The sequence below is a fragment of the Nannospalax galili genome, unplaced genomic scaffold (genome assembly GCF_000622305.1).
Source record: "Nannospalax galili isolate Female #2095 unplaced genomic scaffold, S.galili_v1.0 scaffold54, whole genome shotgun sequence".
Lineage (NCBI taxonomy): Eukaryota > Metazoa > Chordata > Mammalia > Rodentia > Spalacidae > Nannospalax > Nannospalax galili.
The window spans coordinates 12,638,803-12,659,943 of NW_008341028.1; the positions used below are offsets into that span (position 1 = coordinate 12,638,803).

The window sequence follows — 21,141 nt, forward strand, 5'->3', positions numbered from 1 at the left end:
TGTATTCCCCAGACTTTCAGGGTTTCAGGAAAGCCATTGTTCAGGCACCCCCAACCCTTCCAGTTACATACCAACATTCATGGCCAAGTTCACCCGCAGGTCTACATCCTCAGCCCAGGCCTCCTGGACTGCATCCTTACACAGCACAGGGAAGATGCCACGGTACAGATGGGCCTGGCGAGCTGTCTGGGGATTACGTGTCACAGCAATGATGGGAGCACGTGGGCGGTATCTAGCCACCTGGTGAGCACTCCTGATGGGAAGAGGTAGGACAGATCATTAAACAGTGTCTTGGGTGCCTTCCAGGAAACATACAAGGCCTTCAGCAATAGCCTACCTTCTAATGCAACATACTATGCACGCTGACAATGGCTGCTCTGAGCCCTCTCTGAAAGCAGAGAATTGCCTCCCAAGGCCTTGCCAGCCCATTCTACCCTTAGTGTCCTCAGCTCCCATTTGCCCTCTGTCTAGATCTAGCACCCACTTACCCTACATGGCCATAGTTGGTAGAACCCCTCCCACACCCTGAATTCTTTCATCTGGCACAGAGACAACTTTGCCCTAGCCTCACCAGCACCTATTCCTGTAGCTGCAAGCAACACCTGTAAGCCAAGAAGCACATGACTAGTTCCTGACTTGTATCTGCAAAGAACAGCACCAGTGACCAGCCCCTGGAAGCCCACAATGTTAACTTGCTGTGTCCTCCCCACTCCACATGGCTCCCAGAAAGTCCCAAGAGCTGAGCTCTAGAGTCCCATAACAGGGAAGGTATGGGAAGACTTTGCCCACCTGGGCTCCTCCAGGAAGGTAGACGACCCCTCTGAAGTCCCTGTGCAAAGTGTTCCCTTAAACACTACAGATGTATTTCAGGCGTCAGACTAGCTTAAGGAATTAACTCAGTCCCAGAAGGCAAGCTCTTAGGGCATTCAACAGGTATCAAGGAAACTAGACAGGCCTCAGCAAAGAATTACCCTGCTTTGGGGTTGACCTCCATACACAGGCTATGGGGGTAGGGCAGGGGGGCAGAGCAGTTGCTGAAGTTAGGACTTGCCTGGTGAAATTCCAGGAGACTAGAGCTAAGAATAACCAAACAGGAGGGGCTAGGCCTTTTCACAAAGGTCAACCCTAATGGCTGGAGCACAGAATTAGCACAGACCTTTCATCTTAGTGCTCCAGGGGAGCCCATCTGCTGCTGCTCAGTGTCTAGGAACTACCCTGCCCATTAGGAAGCCCTTACTGCCCTGTGGGCAAGACTAGCAGACTAAGAGATAAGCCAATGTCCCAGGTTAGGAAGAGATTTCAAGTCCAGAGGCTGCATGGATGGCCTCCAAGGAGGACAGCAAGACAGCACAGCACCCTTTTCTGGGCCAGACTCAGATGGAGGTCAGGAACAGTTTTCCAGACTGTTTTTGTACGGTTTTTTTAAGTTTGTTTTTGGTGTGTGTTTGTGACTTTTTGAGACAGGGTCTCACACTGTAGTCTAGGGTGTCCTAGAATTCATGTGGCCCAGGTTGGCCAGAAACTTTTGATAAGCTTCCTCCTTGGCATTTTGAGTGATGGGATTATAGGTGTGGGTTACTATACCTGTACATTACTTATTAATTTTGTAACTTAAAGATTTAAAAAAAAATTTTATTATTTTCATCTTATGTACGGGTGTATTGTCTACATGTATGTATGTGAGTGCACCTGTGTCGTACAATGCCACAGGTCAGAAGAGGACTTTGGATTCCCCTGGAACTGGAGTTAAGGATGGTTCATAGCCACCACGTCAGTGCTGAGAAATCAAACCCGGGTCCTCTGCAAGAGCAGTCAGTCCTCTTAAGCGCTGAGCCATCTCTCCAGCTCCTTAAAGATTTTTATGTGTATGAGGTTTTGCCTTCATGCATGTAATGCACCCAAGTTATGTACAGCCAGGATTGTGTTGGATCCCCTAGAATGGAGTTCAGATGTTTGTTAGCCATTATATGAGTGCTGGGAATCAAATCCTGGGTCCTTTGGAAGAGCAGCCATAGTTCTTTAAGTGTTATCTCTCCAGCTCCCACTATTTTTTTGTGTGTATGTATGTGTACAGAGGCCAGAGGCCAATGCTGGGTATCTTCCACTCACTTATTTGAGACAGGATCAGTTACTGAACTTAAGAGTACACTGATTGGCTGGCCAAGCAAGCCTCTAGGCTCCTCCTGTCTGTGTCTCCCAGAAATATAATTATAGGCTCATGTTCTGTATTCTGGGCTTTTCTCTTTTTTCAATATTTTATTATTTTTATGTGTATGCATGTATTGTCTGCATGTAGGTAAGTGCACCCGTGTCATGCAATGTCTGCAGAAGACAGAAAAGACTGTCGGATTCCCTGGAACTGGAGTTAGGGACAGTTGTTAGCTGCCATGTGAGTGCTGGGATTTGAACCTGGGTCTTCTCCAAGAACAGATAGTGTTCTTAACCACTGAGCCAGCTCTCCAGCTTCCCCTTCTGTTTTTCTTTAAGGCAGGGTCTCACTATGTAGCCGTAGCCAGTCTGGCACTCAAGAGATCCGCCTGCTTCTGCCTCAGGGTTCTGGGATTAAAGGCCGGAACCATCGCATCTGATTGTGCCCAGCTTTTTTAACTTGGGTATTAGAATCCAAATTTAGGTCCTCATGTTTGTACTGCAAACATGATGCCCATTAAGTCATCACCACTCCAAATGGGATTTTTTTTGGTCTTTTTGAGACAGGGTTTCCCTGTAGCCCCAGCTGTCCTGGAATTCACTATGTAGACCAGGCTGGCCTTGAACTCACAGAGATCTGCCTGCCTCTGCCTCCCAAGAGCTGGGATTAAAGGTGTATGCTATCACACCTGGCTCCAAATGGGATTTTAAAATTTTGATATTATTATGTTTTTGTTTGAGCATGAATGTAGAGGCCAGAGGATAACTTTCAGGAATCTGTTTTCTTCCTTAGACTAAATTTAGGTAGTCAAGTAGAAAGTATTTTACCTGCTAAGCCATCTTGCTGGCCCTCCAAACTGGACTTTTAAATGGTCTGATATACCTGTGAGTGCTGCCTGGAGTCCTCTGGGTCCAGGTGGCAGCCAGGGGGGTCTTACCTTGGCCCAATGCCACTCTTGGGAACCAAGGAGAGGTGCCAACAGAGCAAGGCATCTCCAGGGAGCTGCTGCCGCCTCCTACCTGCCAGACTTGGTGAGCACGATAATGGCCCCACTGCAGCACTTGAAGGAGGCCTCCACAGCACCCACGGCGGCAGCTTCTGTGGGGTCGCTGGTAATGGGCGCCAGGCGGCGGAGTTCTTCAAATAATTGCAAGTGGTAGATGGCAGCCTCTGCCTCACGGGCAATCTAGGGGACAACATCCGTCCAAAGGGACGAGGGGAGGGGGGACAGGGCTTTGTCAGAGCTTTGCCACAAACGGAAAGGGAGGGGAGGAGTCACAGACAGCTGGAAAGGAACATGTCCCTGGGGCACAAAGGCCAGGAGGAGCCCAGTCTCTAGAAGTTCAGAACCAAACAAAATCAAAGCTCCACAGGAACCATCCTGTACCCGGTGCCTGTGACGTCCACTGTGCCCATGGAGCAAAGGACCCTTTGGTCCTGCCTTATCATATGACTTCCTTGGCTGCCTTCCTACAGAGAGAGGCTGAATGTGCCCAGGCTCAAGTACATGGCTGGCCTAGCTGCCTTTTGCGAAGCGGCTGGAGCAAGAAGCTGGTTATCCTAGAATGATACCTGCCCTTAGGGCCCTACCTGCCAGACTCCGTGAGAACTATCAAAGCTGCCGCTAAACACTTATAAGAAGCCTCCACGCTGCCCATGGCCATGGCCTCCATGAGGTCTGTGGAGTGACTGGAGGCTCGCACGAGTTCTTCAAACAGCAGGCGGTGGAACATGGCTGCCTCAGCCTCCCGAGCTATCTGTATGGTTTAGGGGAAGGGGGTGGGGAGAGGAAGAGGGAAGAAGAACGAAAAAACAGGAGAGACAACACATGGAAAGACAGAGGGAAATTAATCAGAGAGGAAGGTATCTGTAGGTTATATCTGTCCTTGAGGCAGGGTGGTTAAAGTCCACATGCTCCTGGGGGTGGTGTGTGTGTACTTGTGTTTTAACTGCTCTGTAGGGAAAATTATTCCACATTGGAAGGATTTAACATCCCCCACCTTGGTTTGTGAGATACACTCTCACTATGTAGCCAAGGCCGTACGAATTTGTGATTCTTTTTACCTCAGCCTCCTGAATGCTGGGATTAGAGGCATGTATCACCATGCCTGGCTGGAAAGAATTCTTTCATTGAAGCTGAGGGACAAGGGTGGTAGGCTCCAGGATCGTGGCATGGAAAAACGCTCAGGTGGAGCCCACACCACTTCCACTCGACCACGCTGCCTCATCACAGCTTACAGGAAGGATAGGCCCTCCACTCCTCACGTGGCTGTCTGGCTACAACAAAGCTTCCGGTGTGGCCTGCACACATAGAGGGAGTACATCTCCTCAGCCAGAAGTCTTTACAGTGGTACAGTGGAGCAGCTCTGGAAGCTGGGGTCGGGTCAGAGAAGCCAAAGGCACAGTGTGACTGAGTTCTAACAGGATGAGTTAGAACTCTGGCTCATGAGAGCAACATGTTGAGCAGCCATGTGAAGAGACAGATGCCCATGGAAGCACGCAGGTATACTTAACAAGATATCAATAAAAACTCAGTAATTATTAATAGTCATAAGAAGGAGCCACTAAGTTATAAACAGAGACCACCTGCTCAGGTAAGACCAGGTATTATAAAGAAAACTTAAGTTTTAGAGGATTATAATTCAATCACCAGCATCTTAGTAAGTTATAGATAAGGGAGAAATCAGTAGTACCATCTCATTAATTTGATAGTCTAAGCAGACATGTGGCAGGACTTTCCTAGGTTAAAAGTATTGTTTTGGTTAAGAATGGAATGCATGCAGCCCAAAAGACAGGGGACAGGACAGGAAGCAGAACTGAAGCTAGAACTGCCTAGCTTACTTAAGTTACAGGTCATGAACTGCATCAGTTAGACAGTAGAGGAAGCAACGAACAGGTAAAGGGAGAAGCTGTGGGCAGTGTTAACTGATGACAGGGAAGAGGCCTGCACCCTCTGAAGGGGCAGCCACTGCCTGACCAAGCTCCCATAACTTATCTTCTGAGCAGTGCCATGCAATCCCAGCATTGCAGTTCAAAGGTATCTGTTCATAGGAAAGACCAGGGCATGGAAGAAAAGGACATGGAAGTCAGAACCAAACCTGACCCTGGTGAAGACCTGAGAAGAACTGGCTGGCACTGGAGTCAGCAAACCTGACTCAAACCTACATTTATCCTATCATCATGTGACCCTCATCTACAAACTGAGGCAATAGAAGTCATGAAGATTATATCAATGGGCACAGGAGCTTATCTAACACTTAACTACAGCAGTAAATGTTTAATTCAAAGGCTATAATTAAGTCTCATCAAACCCATCTTAAGACAAGGTCTTAGAAGGTCAAATAATTTGCTCAAAGCTATTAAGAAAAATAGCCTATGCTTCAGTTACCCTCCCACTTCCGAGGCCAGTTCACACAACTAAGCAGGGTAAATAGGAAAGGGAGTAACTGATGATACCCAGGAAGGCAGCTGCTAGGGAAGTGACTGGGTGAAGGCACATGGTTTCCTGGGCAAGAGAAAGGACCTTCCTGCCATGGGCTATGGAAATGAGCCCTTAAGAACAGCAACAGTATCAGTATCGCACAAGCAGGTGATGAGCCAGCCCAGGCCAAGCTATACAATGTCCCTGGGATAGGGGTGGTCTCTAACACTTATTTCAAAATGGGGAAGGAAAGCTACGAGGGATACTGACCGTAGCCCAAGGATAAGGTCACACAATCGAGAACTGACTTCACCCTGATAGCCCAAGGATAAGGTCACACAATCGAGAACTGACTTCACCCTGAAAACAGCTTAAGCTCAATATAAGGACACAGAGGCAGAAGAAAGGCAAGATGCCTAATCCAGAGTGGGCTCTTCCTTTTCCAATTGTTTAAATTTAGGTACTTGTGGAAACTTAAGAGTCACCCAAAGGGAACAAAAACTGATCTAGAACATCCTGAGAAAGTTCATTCATAGCACTCATTTTGCCAAACCTAAACAGCCCTGAGATCCGATCCCTAGTTAAGTCCAGAAGCTCCATGGCAGAAATACAGGGCTGAGGACCTGTGTCTGCACCCTGAGCAGTACATGGCCCAGTTGGAGGTCATGAGTCTTTTTATTGTTGCTCTTGAATGAGGGTCTCACTTTCGTCTAGGCTGGTCTCAAACTCTTGGCAATCCTCCTGCCTGAACCCATAGTACTGGACTTAGATAATTCACTACCACATCTGACCCAAGTGAAGGTCTTAAAGAACTCATTCCCAGAGTCTTCACAACTCCATCATATTCCTAGTCCAGAACTCAAGAGTCCTTCTACTCAGCTCTATTTGTGGCCCTGCTGTCAGTCATCACAGGCACTATGCATGGCCAGTTCAGCGTGGCAACAGCCTTGAGCAAAGCATCCATCCATGGGACCAATAGTGTCAATCTGGAAGCCAAATTGAGAGGATAGCTGGGAGTACAAGCCCTTGGCTCCTTTAGACTACGACAGAGGTGCCCAGGCCCTCTGGACTATTCACAGAAAGAGGTCCAAGGCATCCTTTGGCTATATCCCAGGACCTAAGTCCTGAGCCAGATGGCATCTTCTAAGAACGGGGTATCCTCCTGAGCAGGAGGAAAAAGGGGCAGGTGTATACAGTGAAAGCAAAACAGAAAAATCAAGATACCACTCCCCACCCCCACCTAATTGTTGTTGCTATGACTTAAGAGGAAGATGAGAGACTGTGGGTAAAAGGATAAAGAAGTCTTAAAAAAACCTCTATGGCAGAACTTGCCTCAAATGTAGTCTGAAGCCCAGGGCACAAGACAGGCCCTAAAGACTTACCAGGTGCTGCATGCGAACAGCCTCCAAAGGATAGTCCCCTTTGGCTGTTTCGCCGGACAGCATGATGCAGTCAGCTCCATCCAGGACTGCATTGGCCACATCACTGCCCTCAGCCCGGGTGGGGCGGGGCTTCTTGATCATGCTCTCCAGCATCTAGGAGGGGACAGAGCACTAGTGAGACATGGCCTGGGCCATCTTGACAAATAATTGGGAGATGACACCCTGGATAGTGTGTAGGCACACGGAGTATGGCTGTGTACAGACGCATGGGGTGTGCGTGTATGCGGCCAGAGGAAGAGGCCAGGTAGCTCCAGAGTTCTCCCAAACAGTGTACACAGAACAAGGGAAAGGGCACATACCTGTGTGGCACAAATGACAGGCTTCCCAGCTCGGTTGCATCGCCCAATCATCATCTTCTGAGCAAGGAAGACCTTTTCTGCAGGAATCTCAATGCCTAAATCACCGCGGGCCACCATGATCCCATCACTGGCCTCCAAGATCTCGTCAAACCTAATATAGAAAGAGGTAACATGAAACAGGAACCACAAAAACAGCGGCTTTCCCCAGGAGGCTTTCCCTGATTTGGAAGACCTTGTAGGGCACATTTCGTAGACGCAGAGGTGATGGGGCACTCATCAACCTTGTACCCAGAGTGGGCTAACAATCTTGCTTGTTGGGCTTTTATAACACCACTATGGATACCTCACTGTGAGCAGAAAGGAGAGGGGACGAGATCTACTCCAAAGTCCCATGGGCTCATTTCCCCTCCACCTTCATCTTCCAAGGCCTTGCTGTGGTGTCTTGCCACAAGCTGTACTCTCCAATCAGCACTTTCATGTCAGAAAGAGGATACAAGGCCAGCTGATGCTTCTCTCACTAAGGACCATTGATTGCTTCATTTAGCCAAAGACATTTGAGGGCTGCCACATTGTGCTGGATAGCTTTAGTGTCAACTTGACACACCTAGTGTTGAGGGAGCCTCAATTGGGAACTGTCTTCACTGGACTGGCCTGTGGCCATGTCCATGGGGCACCTTCTTGAGTGATGTGGGAGGACCCAGCCCACTGTGGGTGGTACCACCCCTGGGCAGGTGGGCCTGTGTTGCATAAGAAAGCAGGCTGAGTAGGAGCCAGGGGAGCAAGCCAGTAAGCAGCATTCCTCCATGGCCTGTGCTCCAGCCCCTGCCTCCATGTTCTTGCCCTGAGTTCCTACCTTGGGCTCCCTGATGAACTGTGACCCAGGAGATGTAAGCTAAATAAACCCTTTCCTCCCCAAGTTGGTATTGGTCAGAGTATTTTGTCACAGCAATTAAGAAACAAAATAGGACAGAAATTGTGGAATGTGATGGTTTGAATGAAAATGTCCCCCACAGGCTCTAAGTATTTTGGACATTTTGGCCCCAGATGATGGCGCTGTTTTGGGAGGTTTTAGAAGGTGTGGCTATCCTGGAGGACGCACATCACTGGGGGTGGCTTAGAGAGTTCTTAAGCCTTGCCAGATCTCTAGTTGCTCTCTTGCTTCCTGTGCCTGCATGATGATGTGAGAGCTTAGCTTCTGCTGCTCCTGCTCCAGCCACCTCCAGCCACCAATGCCTCCCTGCCACGACAGACTGTAATTCCCCTGGAACTGTAGGCTCATATAAACTCTTCTTTCTATAAATTGCTTGGGTCACAGTGTTTCTATCACAGTACACATAGAGTGGTCTCTTTCCTCCAACTTACTGAAAGCAAAAGGAAATGCCAAGCTCAATCAGCACCCATGGCTCACCAAGCTGGAAAAGGAGGAGACTCCAATATAAAGCTACACAGTGGACATAACAATTGCTCCTTCCACTCTACCAAGCATACTCCTAATCCCCAGGAGTAGGTCTGGGGTTTTAGCAGTAGGAAGCCAAGGAACAACAGATGTCACCAAGCTGGCCACCCTGTTTTCATTCTTCCTTGTGAGCACTAGAAAGGTGGTTAAGTCTGAAGCATCACATGGGAAGCTGAATGGACCACTGTGCAGCAGCAGCATCAGGATAGCTACTCCTTGAGTGAAGATCAGGAGGCCAGAAGCCTCAGCATAGACCTCACATCAAGTTTCCACATGGGTCCCAAGTGAGGGCCCAAAACAGCCCTTTCTGAAGGGTGTGCTGCTAACCTTCCTGTTTCTCTCCCCAGCTAGGGCTGTTCCATTGAGGTACCCAGTCACGACTCCAGCACTTCTATCACCTGGGTAGCTTCCTTTTGGCTCACTTTTTAAACATAAGTGCCTTCCCGAACCCTAAGATGTCCAGATTCAGTGAAACCAGGCCTAGCAGGCTGCATTCCACTGGGTAGGTCTGAGACTCAGGTGTTCTCAGGACATTATCTTGTCCTCAGAGGCCTGGGAACTGAAGAGGGGACAACAGGACTCACCTGCGAACTCCTTCATGATTCTCGATTTTGCTGATAATCTTGATGTTCTTCCCTTTCTCTCCCAGGATCTTCCTAACTTCATGTACATCAGCCGCCTTGCGGATAAAAGATGCAAATACCATGTCTACATCTTGCTCCACTCCAAACTTCAGGTCCTGGATGTCCTTTTCTGATACAGCAGGGAGGTCCACAGCAGCTCCTGGAAGGTTCACTCCCTTCTTGCTGCCCAAGGAGCCACCATTTTCCACCTCAGTCACCAGGAAGTCAGCACCTGTGTAAAATCAAGGTGGGAGGCAGAGTGATGAAGGCACATCTCGACTGGTAAGAGGCCAGCAGCAGGGGCCTTCATCTCTGTCCTCCAGTTCAGGGAACTGGTAAGCAGCACAGTGGGTACTAGAGCCAGGGAAGCCAGACTTCAATCTCACACCACTAACTTACAACCTCAGGCTAGCCAATTCACTTCTTTTCTTTGTACCCCAGTTTCCGTACCTCTAATAATAATGTTTATTCATATGTTGTTTAAAAACATTTAAGTACAATACAGGGCCAGGTGTAGTGGTGATCACCACTGTAATACTGTAATCCCAACAACTGGGAAGTGGAGACAGGAGGATGAGGCATTCAAGGCCAGCCTGTATCAAAATATAAATAAAACCAAAAGTGAGGGGCTGAAGAGATGGCTCAGCAGTTAAGAACACTGGCTGTTCTTGCAGAAGACCCGGGTTTGAATCCCAGCATCCACATGGCAGCTAACTATCTGTAACCCCAGTCCCAGGGGATCCGACAGCCTCTTCTGACCTCTGCGGGAATTGCTGGACACGACACTGGTGCACTTACCCATGGAGGCAATACACACATACACATAAAATAAAAAAAATAAAAACTTAAAAAAAAAGTGAACAATTTAAATAAGACTGGTTTTCATGGATGCAAAATTTGATATGTGGCCAAGAATTACCTTAAACTTCTAATTCTCCCGTCTCCACCTCTGGAATGTTGGGATTGCAGGTGTGTACCACCACATCCAGTTTGGTGCTATGTCGGGGATTGAACCCACCAGAGCCTCTTGTATGCTCAGCCAGCACTCTACCCAATGGGCTACGTTCCTACCTCTGGGCTGGTGGGTTTGAGGATATGAGTTGTAGATGGATTTCCTGAGAACGGATAGCTTGAACTTTGTTGCCAGCCATCAAGCTTCTTCGCACCAGGACTGTGGAGATGCGAGGTGGTTTTACGCCATCAACCCTGACCCTGGACATACCTTTCTCCTTCACCTGCAGCGAAATCAGCCCGTCATCCACGTAGATCTTGCTGCCCACTTCCACCACCTTACAAATGTTCTTATAGTCTAGCCACAGGGTGTTCTCGTCACACTTTTCCATATAGGCGTTATCCAATGTGATCTTCAGAGTGGCTCCCTTCTTCAGCTCCACCTCGGCGGTGCCGCTCTGTGGGTAAGGAAACACACCTTAGAGTGCAGACTGCAGAAGCCAGTGCCCCTGGTAGGACTGGAAAAGCTCTTCCCCAAGAACAAGGCGCAAACCTCAACTGAAAGCACTAAGAAATCTGTTTCCTTTGTGAATAAAGTCTCACTCTAACTTGGTATGTTTCAGGAAATGGGGAGAGAATGGACAGGATGGAGGGAAAAGACACAAGGAAGTTAATCACCTTTCTCTCCTACCCCATAGTAACATTTCCTAGCAAGGATAGATGAAAACATTTGCTCTTTCCCAGGATACTCACGCCCTTGATAAGCCCAGTCCGGATCTCAGGTCCCTTAGTGTCCAGAGCCACAGCAACTGGCCGGTAGAGAATGGGGTCAGATGAGAAGCTTTCTGTGGCTGTGCGCACATTCTTGATGGTCTCCGCATGGTACTGGGGTAAAGGAAGGGAGATGACAATGTCCTCCATACTTGACTACAATTTCCAACCCCTGCCTCGGAATCAAAGCTGGCCTTTGGCTATCTCAGTTCTAGACCTCAACACCCACTGTCTAACCTCTCTACTACCCATTATCCCTCTGAGTGCTTCAAACCCATCAGCTTTAAATACTTCTATCACAGCACCTGCTGGCTCTCAGAGCAAATCTTAGGAACTCTGCAGATTACTGTCACCAAGACCCATTGTAAGGCCTGGATGTGAACTTGTCTCACCATTAAAGCAGCCATTTTATTGTCCCTAGGATTCAGCAAATAAGGCTAATGACTGGGGCAAAGGACCCAGGATTTATATATGAAAAGTCTGCCCTGGCAATCAGTCTCAGATTGTGTTTGTTCTATTGATCAACTACAATTCAAACTCCAAGTTTGACTTAAGCTAACAGTGGCCCGTGCTAAAGGGCTCATTGCTTGGGTCATGCACACACCTGCTTTCACAATTGTTTTCCCAAGGAGTCTGATTAGTAAGGGAAGTAGAGACAGGGAGGTGTCAGGAGCCTGTCTCCCATGGAACTGCCCTTTGCTACTCTTGCAGCAAATCAGGGTTCTAGACTTCCCTCAGTCCTTTCTCTCTTCCTATCTGTCACTACTGTTTGATTATTAAGGGACTCAATCCAAGATAGGTATCAAAAGAATTCCTGGAGAATATAATCCATGTGACATTTCTGATAATGGGTCACTTAATTCAGCACTTTATGGGCCTGTCTGGTCCTTTTAATCACAGGTGCCCAGGAGAGCTGCACCTGCAAGCAGGCTGCTTGTTATCTATAGGAGGCTGGAAACATCTAAGGGCAAATGCTGCCTGAAGGGCATGTCTTAAATAACTCAGTCTCAGGTTCAGTGAGGGACTACTCAGTGCCTTGGTTTGTTTCAGAGGTCCTTATTTTAAGTTATAAACAATTTCTATTCCAAATAATACAAAACAGAGTACTAACAGAAGTTGAAATCATTTGGATTGTGTCTTTTATTTTTTCATTGAGAAAAAGATCCTGTTATATAGCCCAGGCTAGCCTGGAACCCATGATCTCCCTGCCTTTGTCTCCTGAGTGGTAGGATTAGAGTTGTAGACCACCATACTTGGCTAATAGTTGTTTAGGGTTTTCCGTTTTGCTTTTCAGTTTATGAGACAGGGTCTCATGTAGCCAGGCTGTCCTTTAAATCCTGATCCTGCTGCCTCCACTTTCACGCTGGGATTATAGGTGTGCACCATCACGTCCAGTTTCATGTTGTACTGGGGAACTGAACCCAGAACTTCATGCATGCTAGGCAAGCACTCTCTCAACTGAACTCACCTATGCTTTGTGTATACCTGTTCTTTTGTGTATATTTGTTCTTGTGTACAAACCTCCATGACCAACCTGGTTAGTGTGGTTTGGGTACTGTCTCATGTCTAATCTTAGTAATATAGTACACCAATTTCAAAAAACATAGTAAGCAGACTTCTATACTTTTCCAGACTCTAGAATAGTGTACAAAAGACTAACTGTTCATTAAAGGAGACTGGATTCAGCCATGAAATCACTTGGTCTTGGGCTGGTGGAATAGCTCAATGGTAGTGCACTTTATGCGCACATGGTACAAAGCTCTGCGTTCAATCTCCAAACCACATATACAATTCATGTGCCCTGTGCTTTCAAATGGGAGCTTCAGCTCAGTGCCTTTTTCAACTTCTAGTGGACTACTTAGAAATTATTTCTAGCTACTGCATACTTATTTCTTCTTGGAAAATTTGCGATTTCATTTCTACTTAAAGGAATTATGTTACGAATCTTTTTTGACTTTAGAAAATATTTTTCTAGTATAAACTACTGCCTTTTCTATATACTCATTTGTATAGCATCTCTCCTTTGAAAACAATACTGGGAATAGAAACCAGGACCTTGTATATGTTAGGTTAAGTGCTCTACTGAGCAATACCCTGGGGACCAGGCTTTCTAGTTTTCTGTTTAACTCTTCCCTACAAAGAAACCAATTCTTAGCCTAATGTCATATTTATTATTTTACTAAGCTATAACTTTGTAAGATTAATTCCTTTTTATCACCCTCTTTAGGTTACTTTTTCTTAGGGTCTCATGTAGCCCAAGCTGGTCTCCAACCTGCTACATAGCCAAATATGACCCTACACTCCAGATCCTTTTGCCTCTATACAGGAATAAGTGACCGCACCTGGAGATGTTTCTGGTGCTTTGAAATAAATATTTTATTCATTTACTTTGAAAATAAGCTTCTACATTTTCTTAATTTACTTTAGATTTTGCTCTTAATTTTCATTCAAGAACTATTTCAGAGCCAGGTGCGGTGGCACATATCTTTAATCCCAGCACTCAACTCAGTACACAGGCAGGTCTCTGAGTTCGAGGCCATCCTGGTCTAGACAGTGAATTCCAAGTCAGCCAGTCAGCCAGTGCTTCATGGTGAGACCCTGCCTCAACAAAACAAAAACCAGAAAGACCCAGAAGGTCTATCTGTGTCATTTCTACTTTACAGGACTTTATGTTTTCAATTCTGACCTAACATTTTCATGTAAGTGGGGTTGTTTTGTTTCAATTTGCCTTTTATTGCTAGGGAATGAACCCAAGGCCTTGCTTGCTCCTGCTAGGCAAGTATTCTACCACTGAGCTACATCTCAGCCAATCCGCGAGTGTTTTTAAAAAGTTTTAATCATGGGGCTGGAGAGATGGCTCAGCAGTTAAGAGCATTGACTGCTCTTGCAGGGAACCCGGGTTCGATTCCCAGCACCCACATGGTGGCTACAAACCAGGGGAATCTGAAGCCCTCTTCTGACCTCCACGGCACTGCATGACATGGGTACACTCACATACATGCAGGCAATACACTCATACACATAATATAATAAATAGCCAAGCGTGGTGGCGCACGCCTTTAATCCCAGCACTCAGGAGGCAGAGGCAGGCGGATCTCTCTGAGTTCAAGGCCGGCCTGGTCTACATAGTGAGTTCCAGGACAGCTGGGGCTACAGGGAGACGCTGTCTCAAAAAAAGACATAAATAAATAAATAATTAACCATTTTTAGTTTATATGTGTTTTTGTATGCGCACATGTAAGTGTACTACATGTATGCAATGCCTGTGTGGAGGGAGAAAAGGTCAGATCTGAAGTAGAGTTATAGGTGGGCTGTTAGCTGTCATACGGTGTTGGGAACAAAACCCAGACGCACTGGGAAGAACAGCCAATGCTCTTAACTGCTGAGCCATCTCTCCAGTCCCCCCACCCGTGAGTGTTTTAAATACACAGTCTTGACTTTAGGGATATAAAACAGTGCAATTACCACAATTGGGGTATCAAATATTCTTTCATTCAAATCATTTGTATGGTTAGCTTTTGGTACATTTCTAAAAGGTGCACTGGGTCTTCCATTTTGACAGTTGTGGTTTTGCTGGCATATGACCAAATGATAAAGGTTGGCACCTATCAGTACCATCCTTGTAGTTCTAAATTTAGGTTGCAGTCAGTATTCTTTTCTGGCCAACGTGGTGTTACAGCAATGCCTGTTCAGCAACAATACATCTTGCCCACATGAACAGCCAGAGGTGTGCCAGAGCTGCTGAACAAGTAGATGCAGTCAGTAAGCATCCCTGTCAGATGGGGAGAAAGCAATTCCAATGCTCTAGGAGTACTTAGATCTGTCAAGATCTCAAAAATTATGCCCCAGCTCCTAACTGAAGGTGTGTAAGAAATAGGAACCCTGACGTGGTCAAACTAAAAGTTTATGTAACATGACATGACAGAATAACTTCAGATCAGTTCCCAAAAAGCCTATGGGGGATAACTTCGCCTCAGCTATCTAAATCCAAAAACAAACTCACAAGCACTTTAAAAAAATCCCCAGTCAGGCTGGAGAGATGGCTTAGCAGTTAACAGCACTGACTGCTCTTGCAGAGGATCCAATTTCGATTCCCAGCACCCGCATGGCAGCTACGAACCATCCTTAACCCCAGTTCCAGGGGAATCTGACACCCTCTTCTGACCTCCACAGCATTGCACGACACAGGTGCACTCACATACATGCAGGCAATACACTCATACACATAAAAAAAATAATAAAATATTTTTAAAAACCCAAGTCTAATCTAGGAATAAGATTTAAAGTACAGATAATGTGTAAATGCTTCCTATAGTTTTAAAAGAAAAAAAGAAAATAAGCTTGAGCCAGCCCCTGCCCCAGCAGGTATGACCAATCTCCCTAGCCCCTGCCATCTTAGAGTTTCATGGTGTTATTTTCCTGGATGTAAGAAGCCATAAAGCCTATTTAAAGGTCAGCTTCTCCAAATCTATTTTTGTTCCTTCCCATGCAGCCTCTAGTGGCAAAGGACCCTAGCTAGTGGACCTTCTGTCATATCTGCAATGCTGTCCTTGAACTAGGCTCATGCTTCCTGCCAAAAGCACAGCATCTGGAAAACTGTCAATTGTTCTTTTTAAAAATTTGTTTTGCCCAAAAAAGACACCCCCCCCTGCCCCGCAAAAAAAACCTGGGTGTGGTGATGCATGCCTATAGTTCTAGCACTTGGGAGGCAGAGGCAGGCAGATCTCTGTGAGTTCAAGGCCTGCCTGGTCTACATAGTAAGTTCTAGGCCAGCTGGGGCTGCAGGAAGACCCTGTCTCAAAAAGACCAAAAAAAAACCAAACAACAACAACAAAAAACCCCAACTTGTTTTGCCTTGTTATATAGCTGAGACTAGTCTCCAACTCCCTATGTACCCTAAGCTGGCCTTGAACTCATGATACTCTTGTCTCAGACTCTTTACCTCAAGGATTTGTCAAATACTGCCCTAAGCACCTGCTAAACCAGCTCAAGCCTATGACATTTAGGGACCAGTCTTTTCCAGCCCATAGGCTGTTTATGGAACATGGGTTAGGGAATTTATGATGATGTGTCTCATGTTTCCAGAAAGAAGGGATTTATTTATTGGACTGCTGTTCCTGATGGTTTATTTTTAGTCCAAACTTAACTTTCAAAGGCCAGAGGGCAGAGTAGCAAAGGCTAATTCTTTATTCTGAACAAGACACACAGAAGCCAAGAGGGATGTCTCCCTTCTCCATCAATGCCAGGAGGAAATCCATGCTCTAGCTTGAAGGTTTTTTCAAAGGCAGAGTTTAGGGAGCCTCTACCCACCTGCTTTGAGTTTGCTTGGAACTTAGGAATAAAAGTAGGAAACAGAGCCCTAACAGTTGCCACCTGCTTCCTCAGTCAGACCTCTCCATGGGCCAAGCCAGCTAATAAACAGTCCTAGCTCAAATATATTCCTACCAGGACCCTGAAGAGTTCTGATGCATTATTTTAATACATCAGACAGGATTACTTCATTGGATTTAGTCTGATCTACAATAGTTGGGAACTTTTCTCCTGGACTTGCCCTAGCCATCTTCTGCATAACCTTTCAATTCACTGGACCCACAAGAACCACTGCAGAAAACCTCAGAGAGGGAGGGTGCGCGCGTTTGTGTCAAGTCCTGTGGCCAAAACACACAGGAATCTAGCAAAACTTTCCACACCTTTTGTGAGGGTTAACAGTAACTCAGGTATGTGGGATAGCCTTGGCCCTTAACAAAGCAGCCTTGTTTACTCAAGGAGTCTTGGCCAATGGAGGTGGCAGAAGGGAAGAAGAGTAGAGATGGGCTAGTACAATGTTCCATTCACCGAGAAACCTGGACTCATAACTTGCCCAGTCTGCCACAGCTAATGAATAACATGTCCCCTCCAGCTTCCCTTCCCAGTGCCCAGGCTGTCTAGCTAGGGCTCACCTCATGAGTTCCATGAGAGAAGTTCAGACGAGCCACATTCATTCCAGACTTAATCATCTCCTTCAGCATCTCCACAGAACGGGAAGCAGGACCTATCAGGAAACATTTAGAGACACACCAAGAAAAATATGATATTCGCTAGACATAGTACCTTCAATCCCAGCACTTGGGAAGCAGAGGCAAGCGGATCTCTGTGAGCTCAAGGCCAGTCTGGTCTACATAGTGAGTTCTAGGTCAGCTGGAGATACAGGGAGACCCTATATCAAAAAGAACCCCCCCCCCAAAAAAAAAGTAAAAGAAAAATGATACTCAAGTAGGAAAGCCTGGTTAAGTCTGCTACTTTAAAGCAACTCTTCATCCTTTAATTTTCCCTAAACATTTCCTTCCCAAAATAACATAAGTCTTTTAGAAGTACATAAAAGGCTACTTCTGTGCTAGTCTATTTTCTTGGTTTGGGTTGGGGGAGGGGAGAACACGTCCATGTTTTACAAATTCTGTAGGTCCCCACTTACTCAGAAAAGCAGAGAGAGGGAAGACTTGGCCAGTTTTCTTTGCCCTCAAGATACCCAACTAAGGAATCTGGTGACACAGAGCATGTGAAAAAGCACTTCTGAGGTTTCTAAGATGCTCTGACAAAGATCCACCAAGGAAGACCCCCTCTAAATTTTACCATAAGGCATACTAATTCTATAGAGCAGTTTCCCATGACTTCTGTTCCCCTAAAAATCTGTGCAGAGCTTGGCTTAGAACCTAGGGTAGCTATGGTATTTATTAATTTCAGAAGAGAATCTGTTGCTGGCACAGGAAGCCCCCATTTGGTAGAGAGCCACAGTCACTCACCAATGGTACAGATGATGCCAGTGTTACGGGCCGTGATAGGTGCAGAGTCAATGTCCAGGCGGCACATGTGCTCCAGGAATGTGTCAGCCATGGCTGCATGCAGCTGCTGGGTCTGAATGAAGGCAGTCCCCGCTTCACTATGTGGCTTCGGCATGGCTCCTGAGTTCCTGGTTCCAGGGAGTCAAAGAGAGTGCAATCAGATTAAGAAGTGCTTAATGAGCCACTTGGCACAAGAGGTTGTCCCCTGCTTACACATTAACCTAATAGGCATGCTTTGTGCACAAGCCACAAGAAGGCCAGACACGTGCTGGTTATGTGGGTGCCCCTCAAATCTGGCAAAGGGCTTGATTATGAGCAAACAGGAAAGACTTCAACCAACAAATGCAAACTTCCTACTTGGTGTACATCTCTCAGGGAGTCTGTGTAAGTGGCCCTCTTTTACAACTGCCATCCACTTGGACAGCTTTCACACCAACCCTGTTAATAACATCAGTTTATATACACAGAAGGAGCTTCTGCAAAAGTGCGTTGTAATCAATAAGGAGTACACACAGAAACAAGTTGTACCCAAACTTTCAGATGCTTAGCGTAGTGCCTTGGGAAATCTAGTATAAGGTGTCTCAAAGTAGGGCACCCACATTGCCGGTTTACTATGCTCACCCAAACCAAGTGTGGCCTCCCTGGCTAGGATCTCCCGGTGAAGACAAATCACATCACAGAAGTCTTCTTAGCTCCTGAGCTCTAGGTTTTCACTAACTTCAAAGCACTACCTTATTCTTTAACATCTATTAGGTACAAAAAAGTAGCCAGACTCTGGACTGTATGCAAAACCCAATCAAAATGAAGGTAAAACTCTTCCAGGATTCTTTAGCAGAAAACAATAGCAATAAAATGAAAATACATCTTTAAGACACATAAAGGCACTGGAATAGCTCCAAAATCATTACAACTAAATCATTTATAACAAGGAAACTGCTTTCCCAATTGGTCTTTTTCAGTTTGGAGATAGAATCTCACTATACAGCTGAAGTTCAACTATGTAGCCTTGGTTGACCTTTAACTTGCTATGTTCCTGCCTCGGCCTTCCAAGTGCTGAGATCATCTAGCTTCCCTGACCAATTTGTGATGTGCCATCTGGATTTCTTTTCATAAGTCTGACAAGAACCTTTCCATAGCAGGAGCTTCTGTTCCAGTCAATTAACCACCCAGGTCACAATCCCAAACAGCTGCCTTGACCTTTGCTTTAACTTTATTACTGCCTTACAACTAAATTCACTGAGCCGGTTAGCTAGCTGATTGAGAGGATAGAGCCTCAGGAGTAGTTTCTGGTCTGTGTTTGGGGAATGCCAGGGAAGGATGTGAACAAAGGATGTGAACACGCTCATCCAAGTTCTCAGACCAAAGGACTCTTCTAAAAGGTTTACTTAAAAAAAAATTATCAGCCAGGCATGGTGGCGCACGCCTATAGTCCCAGCAGTTGAGAGGCAGAGGCAGGCAGATTTCTGTGAGTTCAAGGCCAACCTGGTGGCGCACGCCTATAGTCCCAGCAGTTGAGAGGCAGAGGCAGGCAGATTTCTGTGAGTTCAAGGCCAACCTGGTCTACATAGCGAGTTCCAGGATAGCTGGGGCTTATAGGGAGACCCTGTCTCAAAAAGACCCAAAAAACTTATCATACATGTGTGTCTGTGCATGTGAGTGCTAGTAACCATAGAAGCCAGAGTTGTAGAATCCCCTGGAGCTGTAATTACAGGTGCTTAATGAGCCACCAGACATGGGTGTTCGGAATCCAACTCTGGTCCTCTGGAAGAGCAGTATGTACTCTTAACCACTGCGCCATCTCTCTGGCTAGGATTCTTCAAAAAGCTTTAGTTTGGACTTTGAAATAAGCCCCTCCTTATTCCTGCCCGGCCTCTCCAAATCCAGGACCTATACTGACTTTGTGTTTGTGGCTTGTCTCTGGCACAAAGAAAGTATGCATCTAAACCCACCTCTTCTATCTCTAAGATCTGGTAACCTCCGTAACCCCTGGTGAGCAAAGGATAACTAAGGCCTATTAAGTCTTCAATCACAGAAAATGAAAACTTTTCATGAAGCCAATGTAATCAATCCTATGTAACCCAGGTTGGCCTTGAATTCATGGCAGTCCTCCCCATCTCCTGAGCGCTATTTCAGCAGTGCACCATCATACCCCAGCGCAAAAATAAAAACCTTTAAAGTGGGGAAGGAAAACACCAGCTAGCTACTACTGTCAGATGGCCAACAGTTTGTTCCAATGTGTTTCTACTCCCAAGCTATACTAGATACTGAGACAAAAGTCAACCCTCTCCCTCCAAGACAATTTTCTACTTCCTAGCACCTAGCATTTGCCATGTTTGTTAAATGAGTTTTCAGTTCCTCTCCCCACTTCCAAGTCTGAGGAAGATCTGCATACAGGACAAGCCTGGGGAGCTGGGCCCTTTATGCACTCACAGCTGGCAAATGCTCCCAGCTCTCAGCCAAGCTTAGGTAAGTGGCTGTTGAACACTACTGAGACAGCATATCAGGCCAACACGACACAAAGGCCTTGCTGTAGCCATGATGGGAGGGTGTCAACCAGTCCAAGGACATGAGTGGGAAGGACTCATGAATCCACTTTCCTGAAAAACCATCAGCCAGTTCTCTAGTTCTGAGGCACAGGATTCTCTGCAAATTCCTGCCTGTGGCCACTGTTAATCAAATCATACCTTTGGTTCTCTGGGTCTGGGCTTCTGGTGACATATTGCTGTTTTTTTGACTCAGGGTGGCTCCTTGGCCCCACTTGGAAGGACCGCTCAGAGCTGAGTACAGTTTGCCCTGGAGAGCTGTACAGGATTAAGGTAAAAGCAGAGTACAACTAAAGCTCTTTGTGGCAATCACCTTAGTAATCAGGTAGAAGCTGCTCTACAGATTCAGCGATATTATAGACACACACCAAGAAAATACCAAGACAGTAACAGAAAATTCAGAGGTAAAAGTGAGCTCTTCCTGGCTTCTCTGTGGTGTTTTCTTCCCTTTCCCAGCCACCCAAAGATTACCCTAACACCAACGCCTTTCTCTCTATAGAAATCTATTAATTATTTATTTATGCGTGTGTGTACATATGAGCAGAGGTCCAAGGACAATTTGTACGACTTGTTTCTCACCTTCTAACATGTGGGCTCGGGATTTGAACTCAGGCTGTTAGAGGCAAGCACCTTTACCAGATGAGTCATCTCATCCATACCACCACCAC

General features: G+C 46.3%; 1 protein-coding gene and 1 long non-coding RNA gene across 4 annotated transcripts in view; one reads left to right on the plus strand and one right to left on the minus strand.

The window, feature by feature from the left end:
- Pkm (pyruvate kinase M1/2) overlaps positions 1-21,141 on the minus strand; it is a 30,172-nt gene that overhangs the window by 1,242 nt on the left and 7,789 nt on the right. For 2 of the 3 annotated variants that reach the window (XM_008836421.3, XM_029565056.1), the window contains exons 2-10: positions 17,892-18,058; positions 17,052-17,143; positions 11,095-11,226; positions 10,613-10,799; positions 9,352-9,622; positions 7,312-7,462; positions 6,953-7,105; positions 3,169-3,335; positions 72-253 (exon numbers count right to left, since the gene is read on the minus strand). In XM_008836421.3, coding sequence (XP_008834643.1) covers positions 72-253; positions 3,169-3,335; positions 6,953-7,105; positions 7,312-7,462; positions 9,352-9,622; positions 10,613-10,799; positions 11,095-11,226; positions 17,052-17,143; positions 17,892-18,045 — 1,489 coding nt within the window. In that variant the 5' untranslated portion in view covers positions 18,046-18,058. Of the gene's footprint in view, positions 1-71; positions 254-3,168; positions 3,336-3,739; positions 3,907-6,952; positions 7,106-7,311; positions 7,463-9,351; positions 9,623-10,612; positions 10,800-11,094; positions 11,227-17,051; positions 17,144-17,891; positions 18,059-21,141 lie in introns of all 3 variants that reach the window. The other variant, XM_008836420.2, reaches the window with a different exon arrangement.
- Positions 3,913-6,736, plus strand: LOC115070923. The gene is made up of 2 exons (XR_003850034.1): positions 3,913-5,857; positions 5,904-6,736. It is a non-coding gene; the product is annotated as an uncharacterized LOC115070923 (long non-coding RNA).